This window comes from Lithobates pipiens, unplaced genomic scaffold (genome assembly GCF_037356315.1).
Source record: "Lithobates pipiens isolate NorthernLeopardFrog02 unplaced genomic scaffold, aLitPip1_a1.2 Scaffold_16, whole genome shotgun sequence".
NCBI lineage: Eukaryota > Metazoa > Chordata > Amphibia > Anura > Ranidae > Lithobates > Lithobates pipiens.
Window position 1 is genome coordinate 502,581,573 of NW_027507748.1, and position 25,778 is coordinate 502,607,350.

At 40.6% G+C, this 25,778-nt stretch overlaps 1 protein-coding gene across 1 annotated transcript in view; it reads right to left on the reverse strand.

The window, feature by feature from the left end:
• The window catches only part of PIBF1 (progesterone immunomodulatory binding factor 1), a 294,552-nt gene that overhangs the window by 23,032 nt on the left and 245,742 nt on the right, over positions 1-25,778 (reverse strand). The window contains exon 16 of the mRNA XM_077483123.1: positions 8,613-8,697. Within this exon, the coding sequence (XP_077339249.1) occupies positions 8,613-8,697 (85 nt within the window). The remainder of the gene's footprint in view (positions 1-8,612; positions 8,698-25,778) is intronic.

A 25,778-nucleotide genomic window follows, 5' to 3' on the forward strand; every position in this document is an offset into this window, starting at 1 on the left:
CTGTGCAAAGCCTAGCGCAAGTAAGCACAGCCTATGTGCGGGGAGTGGAAGACGGACTCTGTAAAGTAGTGGGAGACGTGCTGTCAGATGAGGAGCAATGACAAAAATACTAGACTGGGACCTCAATTGTGGAGAGCAAGTGTCTCAGGGAACAGCTAAAGGTATTGGCCCTATAGGAAAACTGAGTGGCTATGAATTTGAAACACACCTGAGATGTAGTGGAGGTGGGGATGGGTGCAGCGAATCAACCCCTGTCCAGCTGCGGGGCAAAACTGGTCAAGACATATCAAACGTATTATCTACAGGAGAAAACATAGCATAAAATATGTTCTAGAGGCTCAGAGCAAAGCAGGCCACCCATTTTGGGCAGCAATCTACTGTTCAGTCTTATGAGGACAAATATTGTATAGGACCTGTCCAGTTCTTGGGATCTTGGTGCCCGCAGTTGTTACAACCCGAAGGCAACCCCGGAAAGCTAGTTCCAGTTAAGGCTCAGGTGAAGTCGGGGTGTCCCTGGATTCCGCCCTTGTTCTGGATTGCTGTCTTTGTCTCCTAGATCTTTGGGGCCTCGAAGATGCAGGACGAGTGCTACCAATTGAAGTTGGGAAATTCAGCCAGTCTGGGATGGTGACCTCCGGGGTCCCCAAGAAGGTGAAGAGATCCGTTAGCTGATCGGGCCAGTGCAAAATGAAGAAGTCATTTCCCTTTAGGACTGTGAGATGAAATGGGTGTCCCCATCGGTATGTGGCCCCCGCATTTCTAATTACCTCCAGAAATGGACGTAGCACACCCCTCATCCCGAGGGTAAGTCGTGAGAGATCTGGAAAAAGTTGCAGTGTTATAACATCAAGGTCCACAGGGCCCTTGGCCCATGCTTGCCGCATTATTTCCTCTTTGACAGTATAAAAATGGACCCTAGAAAGAACATCTCTGGGAAAGGGGGCATCCAGCCCATGGTGTCCCTGCACTCTGTGCACCCGATCCAACTAACTCCTCCGTGGGTGACTTATCCAGCAGGCGATTAAAGATGGCAGTGACTGTGGTTCTGGGGTCACCCCCAGAAGTAGCCTCTGGTAAACCCCACAGCCTAATATGGTTTCTGCGATTGCGGTTCTTGCCATCGTCAATTTATAGCTCTAACGTAGTTAAGCGATGTTGATAGTTGGTATGCGACTCCTCCAGTGCCGCAACTCTAGATTCCATTGCATTTTATGATGTTTCAACCATGAAAACCCGTGATTCCACAGTGTCATTCTGTTGCTTAAGGTCATGAATTTCTCTAGAGAGTATACTCACTATTGAGGCTGCCATCTATGAAATGCCCTGCTTGGTAGGAAGAAGGGATATGATTTCCTTTCATGCAGCTGCAGACTTCGGTCCCTGGAAACGGACATCCTGCAGGGTTGAGGGAGACTCCTAGGAAAATCCGGGGATAAGATCGGGGAGTCTGGGCGATCTGTAGGGTGCTGTGTTTCAAGAGCAGGGACTGGTATCACCTTGCCCGCTTTCTTCTGTGTGGTGGAGCCGGCGGTGTTATTTCACGGTGGCACCATCTTGGAATCTGGGGGCTGGGATTGGAGTTGCAGAATTCCTGAGGAAAGATAAACAAAGATGTCTGGTCCTCTGTGTGCGGTAGGTGTCCCTGGAGCTTTGTCTGCCGCTGACATGAGAGATTTGCGAGGCCTGTACACTGAAAAAGGCTCCCTCCCCGAACACTGCAAGGAGCTCACTGTCACACAACCTCACAGCGTCATTACCAAGCCACGCCCCCCCAACTTAGAATCTTTAACCACTTGCCTACTGGGCACTTTTACCTCCTTCCTGCCCAGGCCAATTTTCAGCATTGTCACATTTTGAATGACAATTGCGTAGTCATGCTACACTGTATACATATTAAATCTTTATCATTCTTTTTATACAAAAAAAACGTTTTTTAGCGTTTTTTTAATCATCACCGGGGTTATTTTTCACTAAACAAAATAAGACTGAAAATTTTGAAAAAATTTTTTTTTTCACAGTTTGTTATAACATTTTGCAAACAGGTGATTTTTCTCCTTCACTGATGAGGTGCTATTAGGTGGCACTGATTGGCTGCACTGGAGGGGCACTGTTGGGATTGCACTGATAATCAGGACACTGATAATCAGTGCTCTGATAATCAGTGTAGATGTCCTTTTAACACAAGCCAGTTATCGGCTCTCCTAACTGTCAACATGAGGAAAGGAATGCTAATAACCAGCTTGTGTTTACTCTGCGATCAGCTGTCATTGGACACAGCTGATAACGTGGTAAAGGGCTGCTGTGATTGGCCCTTTACCTCGATCTGTGATCAGCTGTGTCCTAAGGATGCAGCAATCACAGAGTGCGCTGCAGGGGGCGTGCTGTAGCCGCCTTTTGGCTATATCGCGGGAGGGAACTGGTTAAGGTTTGTTTTGGCAATGCTCAGTCATGACTACATGTGGCTTTTGTTGAGGAGTGGCTTTTTTCTTGCAACCCTTCCATGCAAGCCACATTTGTGGAGAATTTGTGATATTGTTGTCACATGCACACAATGACCACTTTTTGTCATGAATTCCTGCAACAGAGTTGCTGTGGGCCTCTTGGTTGCCTCTCTGACCAGTATCCTCTTGGCTCTTTCATCCAGTTTGGAGCGATGTCCTGATCCAGGAAGGTTCTGTGTCATACAATATACCTTCATAGTTAATATCTTGCTTCAGTTGCACTACCAGGGACTGGGATGCTCCAGGAAAGCTCTTTTCATGCTGAGCTAATCAAAATGACTATAGCTGATCACAGTTGAAAGTCAAATGGCTTTGTGCACCATTGAGGAGGTGATTAGCTACACCTGACTCAGTTTACAAGTAATTTTTAGGATGGGGGGGGGGGGGGGTTGATCCTTTTTGCAACTCAGCAATTCTGTTTTTAGATTTTTTTTTCTGACATATTGGTGTTATATCTTTCACTTGGATGTTATAATTTGCACAGAGTAAATACGGCTCTATAAAACAAAAAACTGTGTCACTCTTCATTTGAGGCTGAAAAGCAACAAAATGTGATTATTTTAAAGGGGGGCCCCATTCTTTTCTATACTCACTGTAAAAAGTAATGACAATTACAATGCACAGAAACAAATACAAGTGCCTTTTTACAGCAGTAAATCTGCCAGTTCAGCAAGATGGCACCTGGCCCCTCCCAGCGTGATTTTGTCACACAGGTCTTAGCCGTCTAAAGGCGACATCATGCTGGGAGGGGCCAGGTACCATCTTGCTGAACTGACAGATCTACAGTATATGTATGCTGTAAATAGGCATGTGTATGTGTCTCTGCACATTATGAGTGTTATTCTTCTTGAACAGGAAAGGCCATAGGCGGACTGAAATTTGGCCAGTTCTTGATAAATCAGCCAAACTGAGATCCATCTATAGACAGCTTTAGTTATTTTTTTTAACTAGCGAATTCTTACATAGGTGTGCACTCCTGTGCAGGTTCTTTGTCATATATAAAATATGGACATCTTAATATAATGTTGCTGGTAAATATAGGCCTAATAAGAGATAAAGTGATTGCATCGCCAAACAGCATGCTACTTACTATTATTCTCCAACCAGCAGTGGCGGTGCGTCCACAAAGGGCACAGGAGCACCGCCCCCTCTCTCCTGGCACCGCTCTATCACCATAGATAGATTCATGCATTGCATGAATCTTCCTATGGTCGGCGTCAACCCTCTACTCAGGTGTTTAGCCCCTTTTTGGGTGCCGGGGACCTGAATTACAGGGGGGGGGGGGTGGTTTTTTGGAAGCACCTGATTAGAGTCCTAGGCTCTAATAGGCACCCAAAAAGGTGAACAGCGGGCGCAATGCTGTGCGTTCGCTGTTCACTCAGATGTGTGTTAGCAAAGTGAAGGAATTCGCTTTGCAAACACTGAACTGCCTCTCAGCCAATCAGGTGCTCAGGTCGATTACCTGTCACCTGATTGGCTGAAACGTCAGGCGCTGCGATTGGATGCCTGATAGAGAGGACGGAATAATACATCGAGCAGCGTGCAGGACACCACCGCTGACCCGCTGCGAGACAGGTAAGTGCAGGGCGATGCACACTGGCAGCATTTGATGGGGCACAGTAGCGGCAATTGATGGGCACACTGGCAGCATTTGATGGGGTACAGTAGCGGCAATTGATGGGCACACTGGCAGCAATTAATAGGCACACTGGCAGCATTTGATGGGGCACAGTAGCGGAAATTGAATTTTTTTTCAGTTTGTTTGCGCCCTCCCAAAAATTTTGAGCACCAGCCGCCACTGCGAACCAAAAATAAAAAAAAATTAAAATTACATTTGAGGTTGTATGGGTGACTTATGTGACTAGTCCTCTCTCTTATTTTTTTTTTAGTCCTCCCTCTTTTAAATAAACGTGTGCATTTTAACATTGCTTTAGATTAAAATGCGTTTTTTTTCCTTCCTCTTCTCTATATTTGTTACAAACCATTTTTTTCATTTACATGGTCATTTGAACACCTATTATCCATATCTTTTTCAGCTCAACTATTACTTTGTAATGAGAGCATTCCCACCATGATTCTTCATGCTGCATCGAATCCTATTGTGTAGAACTGCTTGTTTTTTACACTTTCCTCCAAATCCCTAATTTGACCCTTTCCAATTCAGCTTTTGGCTACATACTGCAGACAACCATGCCCAAATGAGTAATGACATACTGTCTAGTAAACAGAATTGCACAAGTAAATTTCAGAGTTTGTGTTATATTACAGTATATATTAAGTACAAATAGTTTGTGAGCATAATTTGCATAATTTGTACGCACAAAGATTTTGGGTGTAAACCTAAAACAGAGAAAACTATCATGAAGCAAGAGCCATTCTGTTAGTACCTTAATGAACAACCACATATGGGGTGATCATGCATGGGGACAGCCTTTATTAAAAAGATTGGGCAAAATTTAAATGTTGGATCCACCTAATTTCTACTCCCTGATTCTGGCCACCCTTAGCATCATGCGGGGTACACTATTTTTTTCTCATTCAACCCAGTGGGCTGAAAAAAACAAAACAAAACAAAAAAAACTTACAGATCACCATACTAACATAAAACAAGGTTAGTGTGGCAATCTCCTAAAGCTATTGTATTCTGACAGCTGTCCCTCACCTCACCAGAACACACTGATCAGCGCTTGCAGCCATTGCCCTTAAAAGCATTTGATCACACCAAGATCAGTGTGATCAAATGCTTTTGATTTTAAAAATGGAACAGTTTACATCAGGGTAAACCGGAAGTGATGTAAGGTCATCAATTCCCGGGTTAATATATCCGGTCTTTGTTCGTCTCTGCGATCAGCTGGTGGAAGTGCCAATTGGTCGATCATTGCTCCCGGTTAAGACTGGAGATCCTGGCAAAAGACACAGAAGGTGGCAGGAGGATTGCTTTTACATGAGAGTCAACTGTTGGCTCTAAAAAAAAAACATACTGGGATGATGCCTGTATCTGCAGGCATCATCCCAGGATAACCACTCGAAGTCCAATGATGTACCAGGTATGTGACTTGTCAGCCAATTGATATAAATGCGGTGTGTGCCAGTGTCTATGCACTGCTCCGATATGGTTGGTACCCAAGGGTTGTCACAGTAGTGTTTTCAACTTTCAGAAGCAATGCCAGTATATACATTGTTGTACACATTCATTTGAACAGGGTTAGGCATCCCCATATATGCTTAATTTTTTTTATTTAACCAGCGGGTTTAAAAAAAAAAAAACCCACTCGACTCCCCCACAAAAACACAATGTCAGAGTGCACTGATCAGTGCTGCCGGCTGTAGCCAGCAGCACCGATCAATCAGGAAAAACCCAACAAGCTGGTTGTACAGAAGTAAATCGGTAGATCAACTTCTGTACAACTAGTCGGCCCATACATGGATCGAAATTTGGCCGCTCCCTGCTGAACCAGCCAAATTCTGATTCATGCATGACTGGCTTTACTGACTGTGACTTATATCTAGCTACACAATTCTGCTGCTCTTATCACAGTCATCACATTACGTTAGATCATTTTAGAATTTATATTTAAAGTATTAACAATTTTTGAGGACCTTAAGACCCTGAGGGCATCACATACTTATGGCAAAAAAGTACATTTCCTAAAGCCAATATGACTACAGTGAAAGCTGTACCCGAAACTAGATTAACAAAATCAACAAAGCACCAAAACTTTGCTGACAATGTAATTTTTTTTTTTAATAAGGACAGATGTATGTCTGCATCTTAGAGGCATTGAAAGGAATGAAGTAATAAGAAAAAACAGCTTTAGGGCTGACAACTATGAAATACAAGCCTGTAAGTTAAAAGACTGTCTAATGTACATGACATCGTTTATCTGGGTGGTGCACAACTGACGAGACAGAAGTACTAAAGTACAAATACATTGTGTAAATTAATGCAATTAAGTCACTTTAAGGATAATGTACCTGCAACGTGCACAAGAACATAGTAGAATTTTTGGGGGAATTCTTAATAGAAAAACAGCTTGCTTGAGTGTGCTTCTATGCTAAAGACTTAACGGGCCTTTTCATGTGACTTCAAGGGCAACATTTAAAAATACACAAATCCTTTACAATTACAGGGTTGGGGCATGCCTTAAAGCTGTACGTAGCGTTGGAGAACAGAGTAGCAAAGAATATGTAGCTGCAACTTACAGTATAGTACAGTTTTCTTCATTCACAGAATTGCCAGCTATCCATAACAATTACAACACACACCAACAATATGGTTACTGTGAACTCCCCCTTTTATAGTGATAAATAACACTTCTGTAGGCAAGGCCATGTTTATTGAGGGGGCATATGTTCCTATGAATAAATTAAGCTCATACACAAATGCATACAGTGGTGTGAAAAAGTGTTTGCCCCCTTCCTCATTTCCTGTTCCTTTGCATGTTTGTCACACTTAAGTGTTTCGGAACATCAAACCAATTTAAACAATAGTCAAGGACAACACAAGTAAACACAAAATGCAATTTGTAAATGAAGGTGTTTATTATTAAAGGTGAAAAAAAATCCAAACCATCATGGCCCTGTGTGAAAAAGTGATTGCCCCCCTTGTTAAAACATACTATAACTGTGGTTGTCCACACCTGAGTTCAATTTCTCTAGCCACACCCAGGCCTGATTATTGCCACACCTGTTCACAATCAAGGCATCACTTAAATAGGAGCTGCTTGACACAGTAAGGTCCACCAGAAGATCCTTAAAAGCTACATATCATGCCGAGACCCAAAGAAATTCAGGAACAATTGAGAAAGAAAGTAATTGAGATCTATCAGTCTGGAAAGGGTTATAAAGCCATTTCCAAAGCTTTGGGAATCCAGCGAACCACAGTGAGAGCCATTATCCACAAATGGCGAAGACATGGAACAGTGGTGAACCTTCCCAGGAGTGGCCGGCCGCCCAAAATTACCCCAAGAGCGCAGCGACGACTCATCCAAGAGGTCACAAAAGACCCCACAACAACGTCCAAGGAACTGCAGGCCTCACTTGCCTCAGTTAAGGTCAGCGTTCATGCCTCCACCATCAAGAAAAGACTGGGCAAAAATGGCCTGCATGGCAGAGTTCCAAGGAGAAAACCACTGCTGAGCAAAAAGAACATCAAAGCTCGTCTCAATTTCTCCACAACACATCTTGATGATCCCCAAGACTTTTGGGACAACATTCTGTGGACCGATGAGACAAAAGTGGAACTCTTTGGAAGGTGTGTGTCCAAGTATATCTGGCATAGAAGGAACACTGCATTTCATAAAAAGAACATTATACCAACAGTAAAATATGGTGGTGGTAGTGTGATGGTCTGGGGCTGTTTTGCTGCTTCAGGACCTGGAAGACTTGCCGTGATAAAAGGAACTATGAATTCTGCTGTCTACCAAGAGATCCTGAAGGAGAATGTCCGACCATCTGTTCGTGTACTCAAGCTGAAACGAACTTGGGTTCTGCAGCAGGACAATGATCCTAAACACACCAGCAAGTCCACCACCGAATGACTGAAGAAAAACAAAATGAAGACTTTGGAGTGGCCTAGCCAAAGTCCTGACCTGAATCCTATTGAGATGTTGTGGTATGACCTTAAAAAGGCCGTTCATGCTCGAAAACCCTCTAATGTAACTGAATTAGGACAATTCTGCAAAGATGAGTGGGCCAAAATTCCTCCAGGACGCTGTAAAAGCCTCATTGCACGTTATCGCAAATGCTTGGTTGCAGTTGTTGCTGCTAAGGGTGGCCCAACCAGTTATTAGGTTTAGGGGGCAATCACTTTTTCACACAGGGCCATGATGGTTTGGATTTTTTTTCACCTTTAATAATAAACACCTTCATTTACAAATTGCATTTTGTGTTTACTTGTGTTGTCCTTGACTATTGTTTAAATTGGTTTGATGTTCTGAAACACTTAAGTGTGACAAACATGCAAAGGAAGAGGAAATGAGGAAGGGGCAAACACTTTTTCACACCACTGTATTCAATATGGGGAAAAACATTTACATATATACAATACATGCAGACTACAGAGAAACATTCAAATGTACTTTATTTAAAATAAGAAAACGTATGTTATACCTCTCTGTGACTTAGTAACTTCTCCAAGTCTGATGCCATTTGGTTTTTGACACGAAGGAGACTAGACTTTTCTGTATTTAAATGGCTAAATAATAAAAACAAAAATGAGATCACACAGAGTCATTGTTTTTCAAAGTTCAAATCACACCACACTTCCTCAAGCACAATTAGTACAGAAACGCTACCATTTTTATTTGGCTATTTTTTGTCTTTCAGAAGGAACATAAAGTAGAGGTACTTTATGCATTTGCTGTCAGGTGTGTTGCAGATGCGATGTGTTATAAAAAAAAAAAAAAAAATCCTGCCTGCTGCAACTTTGGTGAATTTTTAAGTCAAGGTGTGAATGCTATGCATTTAAAATGTGTAATATATATTGGACCGTTCAAGCAGAGGTGTGAATACTGCCTTAAAAGTAAATCTGCCACAAATCTGGGCAATTTAAAATTAATACATTAGCAGAGGCTACATTCAGTGAAACACGCATATCAAAATGATTAATAGATCCAGAAATACAATATGGTTGTTTTACTAAAGCCAAATGGACTATTCGCTTTACAAGGGAATTAGTTACAGAGGTTAGTGAATAAGGCGATTCTCTGCTGATGTCCATCATCCAATTATATGCAAGCAAAAAGGCTGATATTTTTTTTACATTTTCCTTGTAACGTTTCCTTTTTCAAATTTTCCTTGCAACGTTTCCTCTTTTAAATTTTCCTTGTAACTTTTCCTTTTTTTAATTTTCCTTGATTGGGTATTATTTTTAAAGTGAAACTTCACCACATTCACTAAGCTCTATGGCAAGTTAGCATACAAAGTGAACATGTGTCTTTAGCGAACCTGAAGGAGTTGAGAATAATTGCATTTTTTCTGTAAAAGGCATGACTGGCCCCACCGCTCACCAGAGCCTCTCTCGTGTTGAGCCAAGCCCACATCATATTAAAGGGAGCTATAGGAAGGCTTGGGAGATAAAGAGGCAAGGCCAAGCTGGGCTTTTACAGGAAAGTCAAGATTTGCATATGATGATAGCTGTCGAGCATTTTCACAGCAGATTTTCCTGAATAATTGTTTTCAGTTTGATTGGCATCATGTCTCATGTTTTTTAAAGGAAATCATTTTTTGCATGTGCTGCATAGTTTCTTACCTGGAGATGCTGCAGTAACAGCACCTGCTACTGCAGGCTGAGGACACTATGCCACTGCCTTGCAATTAGCAGATGCGCATGCAAAAGCTCTTTCAGTTGGCCATTCGGCTGCCCATGAAATTATGATAGTTTGGGTTGAATGGGGATAGATTGATGCTGAGGTGGGAGAAAATGTTGGTCACTAATGTCTGTGGTTTGACATTAATACAATTGAAAAATCATATGCAAAAACAAAAAAGTTTTAGATTTCAAAATTACAAATTTTACTGAAATGGGGGAATTTAAAAATAAATAAATAATAATTAAAAAGTCAGAGTAAAATGACAGGAGTCATTGGGCACTGTTAAAGTTTACCATCCTGGAGGCAACTAGATTATACAGTATGCCAGACAAACATAAAAAAACAAAACAAAACAAAAAAAAAACACAAATGGTCTACTAAAGAGCTAAGTAGCATAGTAAAGAAGACAAAAAGAGACGTGTAAAAAAATAGACAAAAGGAGGCCAAATACATTATCAGTACTGCCAAAGCACAAAAAGAGGAGGAGATGGCTAAATAATTTTGGAAAGGAGATGAAACCGTTTCTTTTAGATACATCAGCGATGGAAGAAAAAATACAATAGTATCACCAAAATGAAAACTGGGCACAGCACTTATGTTGATTGAGACCTGGATGTAGCAAACCATTTATACAAATACTTCTGTTCAGTCTTTTCAGAAATAAATTGTACTAGCAATAACAAGTTGGGGGATCATATTGGTTCTAGCAATTACGATTCATGTTTAGGATTTCTGGAGACAGAGGTAGCAGAGAAATTGGCTCGGTTAAAGCTTAGCAAACCGTGGCATTTAAAAAAAAAAAAAAAAAATCCCCTGCAAGGCAATGGCATAATATACGCATCACATACTAGCACATTATGAAATACTTACAGTACCATAAAACAAAGCCTTCCAGCGGTACGCTGTCACTGCTGACAGAGCTTCCATCTCCAGCCGGTCTTATTTCTGGGTTTGCGATCTCAGGTAGCTTGAATCGATGAGCTACAATGACGCCATGCATCCAGGAGTCACGGTCATGGCACAGTTATCTGAAGGAACAGCATGGGTATGCCATTCCTTTAGAGTGCATGCGCCGGTGATGTCACCGGTTGCCAAAAGAGCAAATATGGTGCATGTTTAGGAGATATTAATTTTACCTACAAGTAAACTTTATTATAAGCTTACCTGTAGGTACAAATAAAAAAGCAATGGTCCCTGATATTATTAATTTCAGAGTTCTAAGAGAACTTTGAGTTACAGTTGTTGGACCATTAATGGATCTTTTTAATGAATCTTTTCTAAGAGGAGAAGTTCTCCATGACTGGAGGACAGCTAATATTTTACACTAAAGCCCCATACACACTATCAGATTGTCTGCTGATTTTTTCCATCAGATTTACCAAAACCATATAATATGAGGTCAAACCTTAGGGGTTTCAATGTGTATGCAATCAGGCAGGCCCTTGTACTACATGGTTTTGGTAAACCTGAAGGAAAAAATCAGCAGACAATCTGATAGTGTGTATGGGGCTTTACACTTATCCACAAGAAGGACAGCAAGGTAGAAGCTGTCAATTGCATGCCAGTGAGTTTAACATAGGGTGTAGTGAAGTTAATGGAATCACTCCTAAAAAGAAGGATCACTGCTCACACAACTTGCAGGACCCAAAGCAGCATGGCTTTAACGAAGCCAGATCATTGTCAGGCTATATCACTAATGTTTTCAACTAGGGTGGTGCTGTGGACAGAGCATATCTTGATTTCAACAAGGCATTTGATACAGTTCCACATAATGATCTAATACAAAAGTTGTACAAGCTAGGACTTAACCCTTGCATGGTTCAGTGGATATGCAGTTAGCTAAAGGCTACATACCAGAGTATGGTTGTAAATGGGGTGCATTTGGAACAGGGACCAGTTACTAGTGGTGTACCACAACGCTCTGTGCTAGGTCCTGTTATACTTATTCTACATGTAAGTGGGATAACTAAAGAGTTGGTTGGTAAGCTATGTCTTTTGGCTGATGATACAAATCTGTGAAATAGGGTTTATATTCATGGAAGTGTCTGTAACATGGAACATGATTTGGCATTACTGGAAGATTGGTCAAAGCAGTGAGAACTGCAGTTCACTTCTTCTAAACGTAAAATAATGCAACCAGGGAAAAATAATCACTTGACAGAGTATAACATTGGGGGCACAGTGATGGTCACCACCACAGAGGAAAAAAGATTTGGGAGCACTCATTTCGGATTATTGCAAAATGAGCAGATATTGTGGCCAGGCTTTGAAAAGTGGATAGAATTCTAGGATGATTACTAGAGGGGGTCACCAGTAGGAGGATGGAGGTTGTGATTCTGCTACACAGGTCTTTAGCGAGACCTCATTTAGGCTTAAAGAAATGGGGGTTCTGTCAGAACACAACAGCTCAGTGTGGGAGATCGCTGAACTAATCTTGTATGCGGACAGTTTTTTCCGTTCAACCCGTGGAGTGGAATGAAAAAAAAAATTAGTGTGTACCCAGCTTTGGAACACTGTGCTCAGTTCTGGAGACCTCACTTACAAAAAGATATTGATAAGACAGAACGAGTCAAGAGATGAGTAACAAAAATGGTGAAAGGTCTGATGGATAAAATATATCAGGAGAGACTTCAGGAACTTAAAGGGGTTGTAAAGTTAGAAGATTTTTTATCTTGATGGAATCTATGCATTAAGATAAAAAAAAACTTCTGTGTGCAGCAGCCCCCCCTAATACTTACCTGAAAGTGTAAAAATCGAAATACATTTTTTTTACGTGTTCCAGTCCCTGCGAGCTCGCATGCAGAAGTGAATGCATACGTACATCGCGCCCACATATGTAAACGGCATTCAATCCTTCTCTGTAACTCTAAACAGGTAACCTGTAAAACATTTTAAAGCCTTGCCTATGGAGATTTTTGAGTACCAAAGTTTGGTGCAATTCCACGAGTGTGTGCAATTTTCAAGCATGACATGTTAGGTATAGGTTTACTCGACATAACATCATCTTTCACCTTATACAAAGAAATTGGGCTAACTTAGTGTTTTTTTTTTTAAATTCACGAAACAGTTTTTTTCCCCCAAACATAAATATGTTAGAAAAATTGCTGCACAAATACCATGTGACATAAAATGTTGAAACGACCTCCATTTTATTCTCTATGGTCTCTGCTAAAAATATATATATAATATTTAAGGGTTCGAGTCATTTTGAAGTGCCAGAATTGCCAGGGATGGGAAGTGGTTAATTGAACAGGCTGAAGTTAGAAGCTGAATGGCTACCATGCACAGCTGTACCAGAGGTTGCACTCTCCAGTTTTAGTAAATCAACCCCGCAGTTTATTGTGCTCCTAAACCTCCTGGATAGGCGGCCTTTGAATCACTCAACCATTTCACAGACTAGCATGTGGATCCCAATACATCAGTTTGCAACCAGTATGTAAGTTATAACACACCAGCTTGTAACCATGTAGAATTTTATCATATATTAGTCTGACAGGTGTTTTGCCTGTGGGATGGGCAGTGCTTTAAGTGTCAATTCTGCCAATGGGAGAAGGTGTACATACATATATGAAAGTGTATGTAAACCCACTCCTACACCCAGTGAAGTGAATAGCCTCAGATGATACACAGAGATGAAACATATCTCCCTACATAAGTTTTACATGCATATCTGCTGTCTTCAGCTTTCCATATTCTTTAGAATTCTAACATTGTGTTAAAATTTCTACTTGCTCATTCAGCAGTAGGAGTGGAGACTTGGCATACACTGTGTGACAGCTGATTGGAGCAAAGGCACACACTCCCCTCCACATAGGCAGAGGAAGAAAGACATTTGCAGAGCTGTGCCGTGAATAGACCAGTTCCCTGCTAATCTATTTATAGCACCCACCTCAACACAGATTTCCAGCTGCTTTTATCTCCCACTTTTGGAGAACTTGTCAGAAGTTATCAAGCTGATAACAGATGAATGGAGCAGAAGAAAGATACAGGACTTAGAGCTTTGGAGGGATAAATAAACACTACAGAAATATGTGCCTAGGTCAAGAATCGGGTTTACATCACTTGAATTGTTAATCTATGTGCAGGATAAACCAGTCCGGTTTCTACACATTGAAGTAAATGATGGACTGTTCCTAGTATAAAAGCATACTTATACTGGATTGAACCATAGCTCATAATATATGAAGAGATTCCTGACTAGATTAATAATTGTATTATATCTTTGTATATAATAAACTGAGGGTGATTGTGCAAAGTGTCAAAATAATAAAGTGAAATATTTCCTCAGCGATAGCTGCATTCACTATATATCCACATATCAATATAATAAACCAATAATTGTGTTGTGCTATTAGGCTCCATGCACACTGAAGCTCAAAAACGCTTTTTCTGGACGCCAGATTGCTGGTAGAAAACGCTGGTTGAAAAACGTGTTTTTAACAGCGTTTATGATCGTTTTCTAGCGTTGGCGTTTATGGGTGTTTTTTATAAAAATACACAGAGGACACTCCAAAAATCCCACAATGCATTCCAAACTCCTGTTTATCGGCGGTGAAAAACGGCACTCTGAACACGATTTTCTGGCGTTCAGAAAAAAGCCCATAAACTCCACTGCTCATTAAAGCTAAAAAACGTCCATGTGACACCTAGGCGAACATAGAGTGGAGTTTATGGGCTTTTAAAAAAAAAAAAACGCCCCAAACTCCAATAAACTGCAGTTTAAGAGCTCCAGTGTTGCATGGAGCCTTAAAATGCATGTGCACATCATTTGTGATAAAACAAATTATTAAAAAAAAAAAATACATCAAGGGTCAATATGTGCAAATGCATAAATATATAAAAAGTTAGAAGAAAATCCATCAAAGTGAAAAAGTGCTCAGTGCAAAAAGTTAATGAGCTACAGTGGTGACGTCATCATGCCCGCCCGGGGTGCTGAACGTGTATTACTGTGTTATATGCCATTTTACTCCTGTGGTGGAGCATAGTTCATATGTGTAAAAATGTAAAATATCGTCTAAAAACCATAGGTGTATTTGACGTGTATGTTTAGAATGATTTGTGCATTCTGTAGAATATACTATAATGAACATATTTCACAAAAAAAAAAAAAAAAAAAAAAAAAAAAAAAAAGAAGAAAGGAGACCATTTCACATGATCGTCTGAAATGACAAAGTTTCGAATTCTTAGCAAGTCACTTTCCGCTGTGTCAGGTAAAAATAACACTGCATGTTTTAGTGCTGTCATAGTAACAGGCATTTGTAGCACCGTACACCACTTCAGGTGTTCAGGTTCTGACGTAATCAACATACGAAGGTGGCTAAAAGTGAACTTCAGCTGTCAAAAATAATCTCTAAACAATAAACCAACTACGTATATATAGTATATATTCAGTTATGACTTAAAAAAAGGAAATGCCATTTACTTTACTTTACCGTTAGTAAATTAACATTTTAGGCCTTATATAATATTGCACACATATAAGATTATTTATAGGATCCTATCATTTCTTTTTTCTCACTACTTTAGTTTTTTAAGTAGGAATATAAAACAAACCATCACTGTTCGTAATGACACAGGAAGGCAGCAAATTCTATAGTTTTCTTTAAAAAGTCCTTAATGTTTATTTGCTAACCTTTGGTCAGTTAAAGTGATTGTAAAATCTTGTTTTCCTTTTTTTGTTTTAATAAGAAACATGTTATACTTACCTGCTCTGTTGCAGTAGATTTGCAGAGAGCAGCCCCGATCCTCCTCTCCTCGGGTCCCTCTTTGCTGCTCCTGGACCCTTCCTCCTGTCATGTGCCCCCACAGCAAGCAGCTTGCTATGGGGGCACTCAAGTTGAGTCACAGCTCCCTGTGTCCATTCAGACACGGAGCTGCTGTTTGACCCCACCTTCTCTTTCCCGATTGACTAACTTACTTTGACAGCCATGGAAGCACATGGTGTCGCTGCTGTGTCTCAGCCAATCAGGAGAGTCCCGGGTGGCCGCACCAGCCGCATATGTAAGAACTTAGTCCTAGTAAAATGTCATGCATTTTGTAGCATTTTCCAGCACAGGTGAATTGTAAGGATATGAAATACTTTAGGTGATTGTCGCAGCATTAGTGCAATTGTGACAGAGAAAATCGAGTACTGTCCGTGATACTTTTTTTATTTGCACTAACATCTGGTTTTTCAGGACAAGCTTTCAGGGTATGCCTCCTCCTTCAAGGTGCTGCTTGGACCTTGAAGAAGGGGACATACCCCAAAAGCTTGTCCTGAAAAATTGTATGTTAGTGCAAATAAAAAAAGTACCACAGACAGTATTCAAGGATATGAAAAAAATCCATTGGTTTTCACAGGGCCAGTTCTCACAAACAATTTAGGATTAAAGTGGGGGAAGACCATATATGCTGTATTTGTGGCTCCTTGACCTGTATTCTGACAGTTCACAATGTGCTCATCTTAGGACTGGTATGCACCTTAAAGTGGTTGTGAACTCAATTTTTTAACTTTTACCTACAGGAAGGCCTATAATAAGGCTTACCTGTAGGTAAAAAAAATATCTCCTAAACCTGTACGGTTTAGGAGATATTCCCCTCGGTATGCGCCGCTGACTGCAGCGGCGCATGCACACAAGGGGATTCTCGGCCTGAAAATCCGGCAGTGGCCAACCGGCCGGAATGAAATCTCCCGCGCGTGACGATATCGCGGCTCCGGCCACTCACAGCGCCGGAGCCGCGATACCCGGAAGAAACGCAGAGGGAGCATGTCAGCTCCCTCGGCGTGGATCGGGCCAGATATCGGGGCCTCGTTCGAAGGTAAGTATTTCATAATGAGCTAGTATGCGGTGCATACTAGCTCATTATGCCTTTTGCTTTGCAGGTTTAAAAAAATAAAATAAAAAAATTTGCGGGTTTACTACCGCTTTAAAGTGGAAGTAATCCCTCTTCTTCCACTGCCATAATTCTGCACATGTGATCAGTTATGACACCAGCCATTGGATGGTTTGAAAGTTTGGTTGAGAGAACAACCAATGTGAAAGTTAGCATTGCTGGGAATGTAAGTGTTTTTTTGAAACTGGGTTTACTCCCGCTTTAATAGCAACAACTATTCATATAGAGCTGAAAAGGTAGATTCAAGGTATCACCACAGGATGGCACTGTGGATACCAAAATGGTCTAAATATGTGCCACGTCCTTTAAATTGGAGGTAACAGTGGAAGCTTGGTACTGGACTTTATAGGCACTGAGGTAGTTACACAATGTTAAAAATAAAAATGTTTTTTATTATAAATTGATTAAAAATGAACAACAACCAGACAGACAATGATTAAAAACGTTTTAAGCTCGGAGTAGCCCCGCCCCCCTCCACTCACTTCCTACCCCGCTAGCATTCTTTATGAACCCCCACTGGCTAGCTACATCACTTCCGGAAATTATGTAGCTAGCCAACAAGGGACATGCCCAAGACCTGAAAGGTACAGAATAGAGTGGAAAAAGGTCACGTGACATGCAGCCTTTTCAACAAAACTAGTTACAAAGATACAAATTTTGAGCTTTTTACCAATGCGGATTCTATAAAAATCGTAAATAAAGGTTGATTGGTGCTTTTTGATGGTAATGCCTTTCCTTCCATTTTAAACTTTTATTCTACTGCTAATTGTCTATAAAGAGAGTCAGGGGGGTTATTTACAAAAGGCAAATCAACTTTGCACTCCAAGCGCACATGGAAGCGCAGTCACTCTCAATCTAAAGGGAAGATCTGAAACGAGGGGAAGCTCTGCTGATTTTATCCTCCAATCATGTGCAAGCTAAAATGCAGTTTTTTTCTTTTCCTCGCATGTCCTCCTCGGATCTACAGCGACTTCACTTCCAAGTGCACTTTCAGTGCAAAGTGGATTTTCCTTTAGTAAATAACCCCCAGACTCTTTTTCAGTCCAAAGCAATAGAGTTAATTCGTTAAGTAGTAATAATCATTATTTAACATAACACCTGTTTTCAGCAATGAAAGCCAATGACAACTGAAAACGAGAGTCGGAAGACTGAATAGAACAAGGACATGTCAAATGGCACATACATTACAGCTTAGTGCAGGGGTCAAGCATGGCTCCCAGAAGCAGAAGAATGATGGGATTTGTAGTCTCAGCTGGACTCACACTCGTAGCTGGAGTGCCAAAGCTGCCTACCCCTGGCTAAGTGAATTGAGCCCATGTATACGTGTCGCTTCTTTTTCTGAAACTACCACAGCGTTTTAAACAGAAAGTATGACTAAACTGTGAACTTTGCTACATTTCAAAGTTAGCGTGATTCGAGTTGCTGTAATCCTTACAAGAACACTGCAATATCATTTGGCTTATTTATGGTGAAAACACCCCAAGGCAGAACAATTCACAGATTATCATGCATGAAACTGTGCTCTGTGCCATAAAAAAAAAAAAAAAAAAAAAAAAAAAAATATTACAAAGATTTTTCAACATTTAAAGTATTAGGGGAAGAGAAATTGCTGCTTTACTATGCACAAGTATTAACTAGATTAGAACAAAACAGTATAATAACACGATATTTTGGAGAACTTCTTGTTTTTCATACAATTATGATTAAACTTTCTGACAAATGAGTTTGAGTGGATTTATCTTGCTGCAGTTTAATGCATCTCTAATGTATCTAATGCATCTCTAATGTGTAAAGCTAATGGACTTGTGGCATGTTTCTACATGGTGATGCAACGCAATGTTCTTCCAAAAACGTACAGAAAAAATTAAAAATAGCATAAAGTTTCATGTCATCATTTTTCACACAAACACAACAAACTCTTGCTTGTCAAACCACATTCTTTCACATCTGGCATGTACCCCTAGTACTGACTGGCAAAGCATAACAAGTTTATAATGACAACTGTAGCACAGAAGGCCCTTTTTAACCATATTTTATATCACACCTGCGTATAGCGTTTTGAGGCAGAAAATCGTGTGATTTTACCGCAATTTTGCGCAGGGCAAAAGGTCACCCATGTAAAAAGAAGAAAAACGCCCGTATCTGCCCAATTCGAGTGACAAAAAAGGGAACAGAACTTGTTTGAGCTTCAGGCGTTCGGCTTCAGGCGACTTGGAGTGGAGATGTGAACCATCTCCATAGAGAATAATAGATTTTTTTCCACTCAAGCGTTTGGTAGCTTCAGGCTTCAAGCTACAAAACGCTCAGGCGTGAATTTTGTGTAAGCCCTTGCTTCACACCAGTGCGGCTTTGAAGCCGCGCTACTTCAAAGCCCACTATCAGTGCGATTTCATGTGCAGCTTGCTGACATCTGTGTGACTTAACTGATGTCAATATATGTCGCACTGAAAAGGCAGAAAAACAGTGCAGGTACTTTTTTCAAAGTCAATGCAATTTGAATGGTTCCATTGCCCCAAATGGGATGGGACTTTGAGCTGTCAAGAACGGTGTGAACCAGGGCTAAGGCTGCATTCATGCCTGAGCGTTACATTTTTGAGTGTTTTTTGGACTATTTTTCAAGTGTTTGTATGCACGTTTGTGTACAGCGTTTTTGAGCTTCGGCATTTTTTAATTAGCCAATAGAGAAAAATGTCCCCTGTTTCATCATTTGTTACTATGTGTGTGTTTTTCAGCTTTTTCATCCACTTTTATTTATTTTTATTCATTTACTTTTCTCGTAAGGGGTTAAAGGTTAATTTATTATTTATTTACATTTTATTTATTTTGTTAGGTTAGGGGTTTAAGGTTTATAATAGTGTTAGGGTTAAGATTAGAGTTAGGGGTTAGGATTAGGGGTTAATATTTTAACCCTAGGTTGGGGCTTGACATTTTATTTATATATTTTCTTTTAAATGATTGCATTTGAGCAGAAAAATGCTCAAAACGCATTGACAAGACACATTGAATCAAGCGTTTCCATGCATTTCTATGGAACAAAAAATGTTTTAAAAAAATACACCAATCTGCCCAATTTGAGCTACAAAAAAAGCTCCAGAACTTTTTTGAGCTTCAGGTGACTTGTAGTGGAGATGTGAACCAACTCCATAGAGAATAATTGATTCAAGCTACAAAACGCAGAGGTGTGAATGGGGCCCTAGGTTTCACATAACTTTCTGATAACCTTCCATCTTCTCATATTGTGCAGGCAATGCTACCTCTGTTTTGTTAGAAACTGTAACGTGTGATTTTTACAACCTATATGTGACTGCATTATGCCTAAATAAGCTCCTAAGCATGATGCCCAGTGCTGTGAGAATGTTGATTAAACTTGCAGCAAAGAACTAGTAATGTGCACTTGTGCACTTTCATAGTTCTCAAAACCTGCTGTCTAACAAATTAATCGACACCACCAATCTTAACAACGTACGCCCCATCTCCTTACTCCCCGTCTCCATCAAACTCCCTGAAAGACTGGTCTATAGCTGACTGAGTGACCATCTATGAACAAACTTCTTGATCCCCTTCAGTCTGGATTTCGCCCTCAACACTCCATAAACTCACAATTTACTAACAGATAAAACCAACGGACACTATTCTGTACTACTTCTCCTGGACCTCTTTGTTGCCTTTGACACAGTGGACCACCCCCTCCTCCAAAAACTCTACTCCTTTGGTCTCAGTGACTGCAATCTTCACTGGTTCCCATCCTACCTATCCCACCGCACCTTCAATGTCACTTACAATTCTACTTCCTCCACGCCTCTTTCTTTCTCCGTCGGGGTCCCCCAAGGTTCTGTTCTTGGACTTCTCCTTTTCTCAATCTACACCTCCCTCCATGGTCAGCTGATTGCCTTCAAGGGCTTTCAATCAATATCATCTCTATGCTGACGACACCAAAATCTCTCTCTCCACTCCACCCCCCCCCCCCCCAGCTCACTCCATCTGTCTCCTCACGCATCACCAACTTACTAACAGACATATCAGTCTGGATGTCACATCACTTCAAACTCAGCCTATCCAAAACTGAGCTCATAAAATGTCCTCCCCCACGTGCCTCTTCCCCTGATTTCTCTGTCAAAATAAACTATCAACCCGTTCCCCTATTCCAAGGTCCAAGGTTTAATCCTGGACCCTGAAATATCCTTTCAGCCCCACATACAAATGCTGTCCAAAGCTTGCCGCCTCAACCTCTGCAACATCTCCAAGATATGCCCCTTTCTAACCAATGTCACCACATAGCTTCTAATCCACTCCCCGGTCATCTCTCACCTCGAATACTGCAATTCCCCCCTCACTGGCATCTAAGTTTTAATTCAAATTGGCTATGAGGTGATCATGAAGTCACTGATCATTGTGGGCCATGAAGTCTCATAATGCACGGTTTTAGTGACTGTCAGTAGTACACATACATGCTAACAGTTAACAGACAAGGCTATACTGGAGGAGTTAAAGCAGAACTGAAGTGAGTGAGCAGGCTTTTATTGCAGAATTAAAATGAACTCTCTTCTGCAATAAAATAGACCTACTTGCCTGCTTGCTGTCTTCTCTGATGTTGTGCATGTGCAGCTCAGCTTCCAGTTCCGGGCCGATTTCCGAATGCTGGGATAATTAGCTCCTGCACATGCACAGGAGCAACGTCACCCCTGGATGGCCAATGAACAAGCCTGAAGATCGTCACTCAGCTGAACTGGCCAGTGCTGGCAAGGAACTGTTGGACAGGTAAGTATTTACCCTTTAGTTCTGCTTTAAAAATACCGGAAAGTTGGACTAGTTAAAAAAGCAGGCATACAAACCATTAGTTGAAAATGTATGTTGTTTCTAGAAAAAAACATGAAGACTGACACCCAACTGAATGCGATTTTCCTTTTTTTATACACAAAAAGAGACATGTGAGGAAAGATAAAAGAAACATAAAAAAAAAAAAAAAAAAAACTGCAGTGTACTAACAACCTTTGATGAAGGATTGCAAATTGGCAGTTAAACACTTTAAACATGCCTCTGACAAAGAAAGAAAAAAAAAAAAACCCATTCATCTAACTGGTTATTGCTAAGCACTTAGTACAGCATTCTCGACTAGTTGTGAGTGGTTACATTTTATTTCCCATGAACACAATAATTAATCCGCCATGACGCATTTTATGCCTTTCCTGTATGTGTAGATAATTAGTCAGTGAATTTTTTTTTTTTTTAATGCAAGACTTTTCACAGTTGTCTTTTTGTATTAGGAGTCCTTGTGCATGATTCACTAAACAAGCAACCTGGAAGCCTCTGTAAAAATCAAGTGGGACCAGGTACAATATGTAATGTTTAATCTTTTGCTGCTAAATGAAATATCCCAGAGCAAATATTTCATTTGTGATGCAAGATCAGTGTTGTACAGTGCCTATAGAACAGGGAAGAGAAATCTCCCCGTAATACAGAGCAATAAAACATGATAGGGTCATTCCTCATTTGTGGGGACACTCACCAGAATAGAAAGTGAAGGGAACATTATGAAGGTAGATTCCTAGAACAATAAAAGCTTAACAGAGGCTTTAACACTTGCCCTACTCTATACAAAACTATAAAAATTTGGGGTACACTTTCATAATCTGATGAATAGCTGCATGTGCAAGCATTTGGTTTTGACAGCTTTTCTTTGTGTCGGAATTACCAAAGAGATACATCACAGCATTAATCTGTGTATCTCTATTGTGCCGGACACATGACTTATATTCATACACCATGGGTTATATGCAGGCTACCCTTCAGCTGGTTGGACGCTGGCAAAAAAAAAAAAAAGAAACTTTGCTGGGATGGCCCCCCAAACTTCATGCTCATAAAGTGACAAACTCTGGTTTAAAAAAGATCTATACAAGTATATATATTCTTAAGCCTCATGCACACGAGACGCAGTTAAACGCGTGTTCAGATGCAGTTGGACACTTTTTTCAACTGCCCCTGAACTCATTCAATGTTATCCTATGTGTCCATGCACACAGTCTCGTTTTTGCCGTTTTTATGCAGTTGCGTTTAACCTAGTTTTTCCAGAAGTAAAAAAATGGGTTCAGACGCAAAAATTTCCACGTTTCAGACGCAAAACGCGGCTAAACGCGGCACCCACATTTATATGCGTTTGCGTTTTTAAAGGAACCCAATTTTTTGGACCTGAAAACTCAGAAATATGATCTGAGAATGACATTTTGTGACCCGACTTTGGGGACCCATATCTTGGGGCCACTTATTGTCAGGAACCCCACCTGAATTTGGTATGCAGACACTGTGGATCTAGCACTACAACATATCCAAATGTGGGGTTCCTATCACCAAGCGACCTCGAGATAGGGGGCCCCAAATTCGGGTCGCAAAATGTCATGCACTTTTCTGTATCAGAGAATGACATTTTGTGACCCGAGTTTGGGGGCCCATATCTTGGGGCCAATTATTGCCAGGAACCCCAGAGATACATGGCCTCAAAGTCAACTGTGACCATCTGCGGCAATGTAATTTGGTCATTAGGGTTGGCTGTTATGGTAAGTGGTTATCAGTTATGGTTATTGTTTAGGATTAAGGGTTGGATTAGGGTTAGGGTTGTTTAGGGTTAGGGTTAGTGTAAGGGATAGTGTTAGCTGTTAGTGTTAGGGGTTAGGGTTAGTGGTTAGTGTTAGGGTTAGGATGAATGGTTAGGGTTAGGATTCTGGATATTTTAATAAGGCATTAAAACATATTATACTACCATATACAGCAGCAAAGAATTAAAATATATTAATCAGTACATATTTCATGATAAAAATATATTAAAAAATTGGCCAAATAAATTTAAAACAATTATAAAAAATCTAATTAACATAGATTTGCTTTTAAATAAAACAATTTGAAACTAGAAAAAAATGAATAAAAGTATATATTAAGATTAAAAAATAAATAATTAACTATTTTAATATTGTTTTATATTAGAAATAATGAAAACATGTTAAAAATTGCCACAAGAAAAATGTAGATATTTAAAAAAATTGGATAATTTGCTATAAATAGACATCATTTAAAAAAAAATAAAGGACAGATATGGGATGGGATTCATTTCAAAATATATACCACAGAAAGAGAGGCAAATGCAAGTGTACAACTGCTCTCTATGCTGCTGCTGCTCACTCTGATCAAAATAGCAGAAATAGTTAAAAAAACATGCTTTGAGAGCTTGGGGAGGGTCTACATGATGTTATCTTTATAAACCCTTATAAACGCAAAAACGGCTGAACGTGCCTAAACGCGGCATGCAAACGTGCGTTTCTAAACGCGTGTTTCAGCTTTTTTTGATCAGAGTTTTCACCTGCGTCTCGTGTGCATGAGGCCTAACACAAAAAATGCATCTTCTACTGCCCTCATTCATCTCCAAATTCCTTTTTTTTTATTGCTGCTGTGACCTTCTATTAGAGGGTGACTACTATGGGATTTGTAGTGTGCATATAGCAGTGCATGTGACCGCAACTAACATGCACTGCTTATTCCTTACAAACAGAAGTGAGGAGTAGGTGAGGTTCAGGAACTCACAGAGAACTTTACAAAAGGAAGAAAAGCACAACAAGGAATAATTTAATGCAATATATATATATATATATATATATATATATATATATATATATATATATATATATATTACAAGGCCAATAAATTAGTGGGTGTTTATGGTTTATTTTTTTGGAGAATAAGGATATCACTAAATTAAATACAAATACAACCAGCATAAATACCTGAAATCAGTCTTGATGTTGGCCTCTGCCATGACCCGCACAGTAGTATTCAGACAGGGCGAGAGAGGAGCCCAAAGTGTGCCAAGAAAATATCCCCTACACCATTACACCACCACCAGCCTGAACTGTTGATACAAGGCAGGGTGGATCCATGCTTTCATGTTGTTTATGCCAAAATCTGACCCTACCATCTGAATGTCATTGCTGAAAGTGAGACTCATCAGACCAGACGCTTTTCCAATCTTCTATTGTCTAATGTTGGTTAGCCTGTGCGAAATGTAGCCTCAGATTCCTGTTCTTAGCTGACAGGTGTGGCACCCGGTATGGTCTTCTGCTTCAAGGTTCGATGTGTTCTGCATTCAGAGATGGTATTCTGCATACCTTGGTTGTAACGAGTGGGTATTTGAGTTACTGTAGCCTTTCTATCATCTCCAATCAGTCTGCCCATTCTCCTCTGACATCAACAAGGCATTTTCGTCCACACAATTGCTGCTCACTGGATATTTTCTCCCAGTAGATCAGCAGTTTTTTAAATACTCAGACCAGCCCATCTGGCACCAATAACCATGCCACGTTCAAATTCAATTCAACCCCCTTTCTTACTCGCTCTGATGCTCGGTTTGAACTTCAGGAAGTTGTCTTCACCACATCTAGATGCGCAAATGCATTAAGTTGCTGCCATGCAATTGGCTGATTAGCAATTTATGTTAACAAGCAATTGAACTGGTGTATCTAATAAAGTGTATACACACACACACACACACACACACACACACACAAAAAGCAAAGCGGTTGGCCTTTGTTTCTACAGCACTGTCTCCACTGACTATGGAGATGCAGAAGAAGCAAGTAAGTTTTAGTCAATGAGACCCTCAAAGAACTTTTATAGACTCTGTGGTTAGGGAAGTATGATAACAAAATGGGAACAGATGAGAAAAGCTTATGGCGTAGGCATATTTGTGGGCACAGGGTACCTTAACCACTTAATAACCGGCCTATAGCCGATTAACGGCTATAGGTCGGTTTGCTATCTCTAAGAGGCCGTTAATTAACGGCCTCCCGGAGAATCGTTCGTGCGCGCCCCCCTGGGGCGCGCACGCCGGAACATCCGTGCTCGCCGAGTTCACGGGACCCGGCGCAACACGGATCGCGGTAAAGGACCAATGGCAGCGGTCCTTTACCACGTGATCGCTCCGTCCAATGACGGAGCGATCACAAATGTAAACAATTCGGCTTGCCGGGTCAAGCTAAGGTCATCAGTCTCCTCTCCTCACACCGATGCAGCGTGAGAGGAGAGGAGAACATCCCAGTGAAAATAAAAG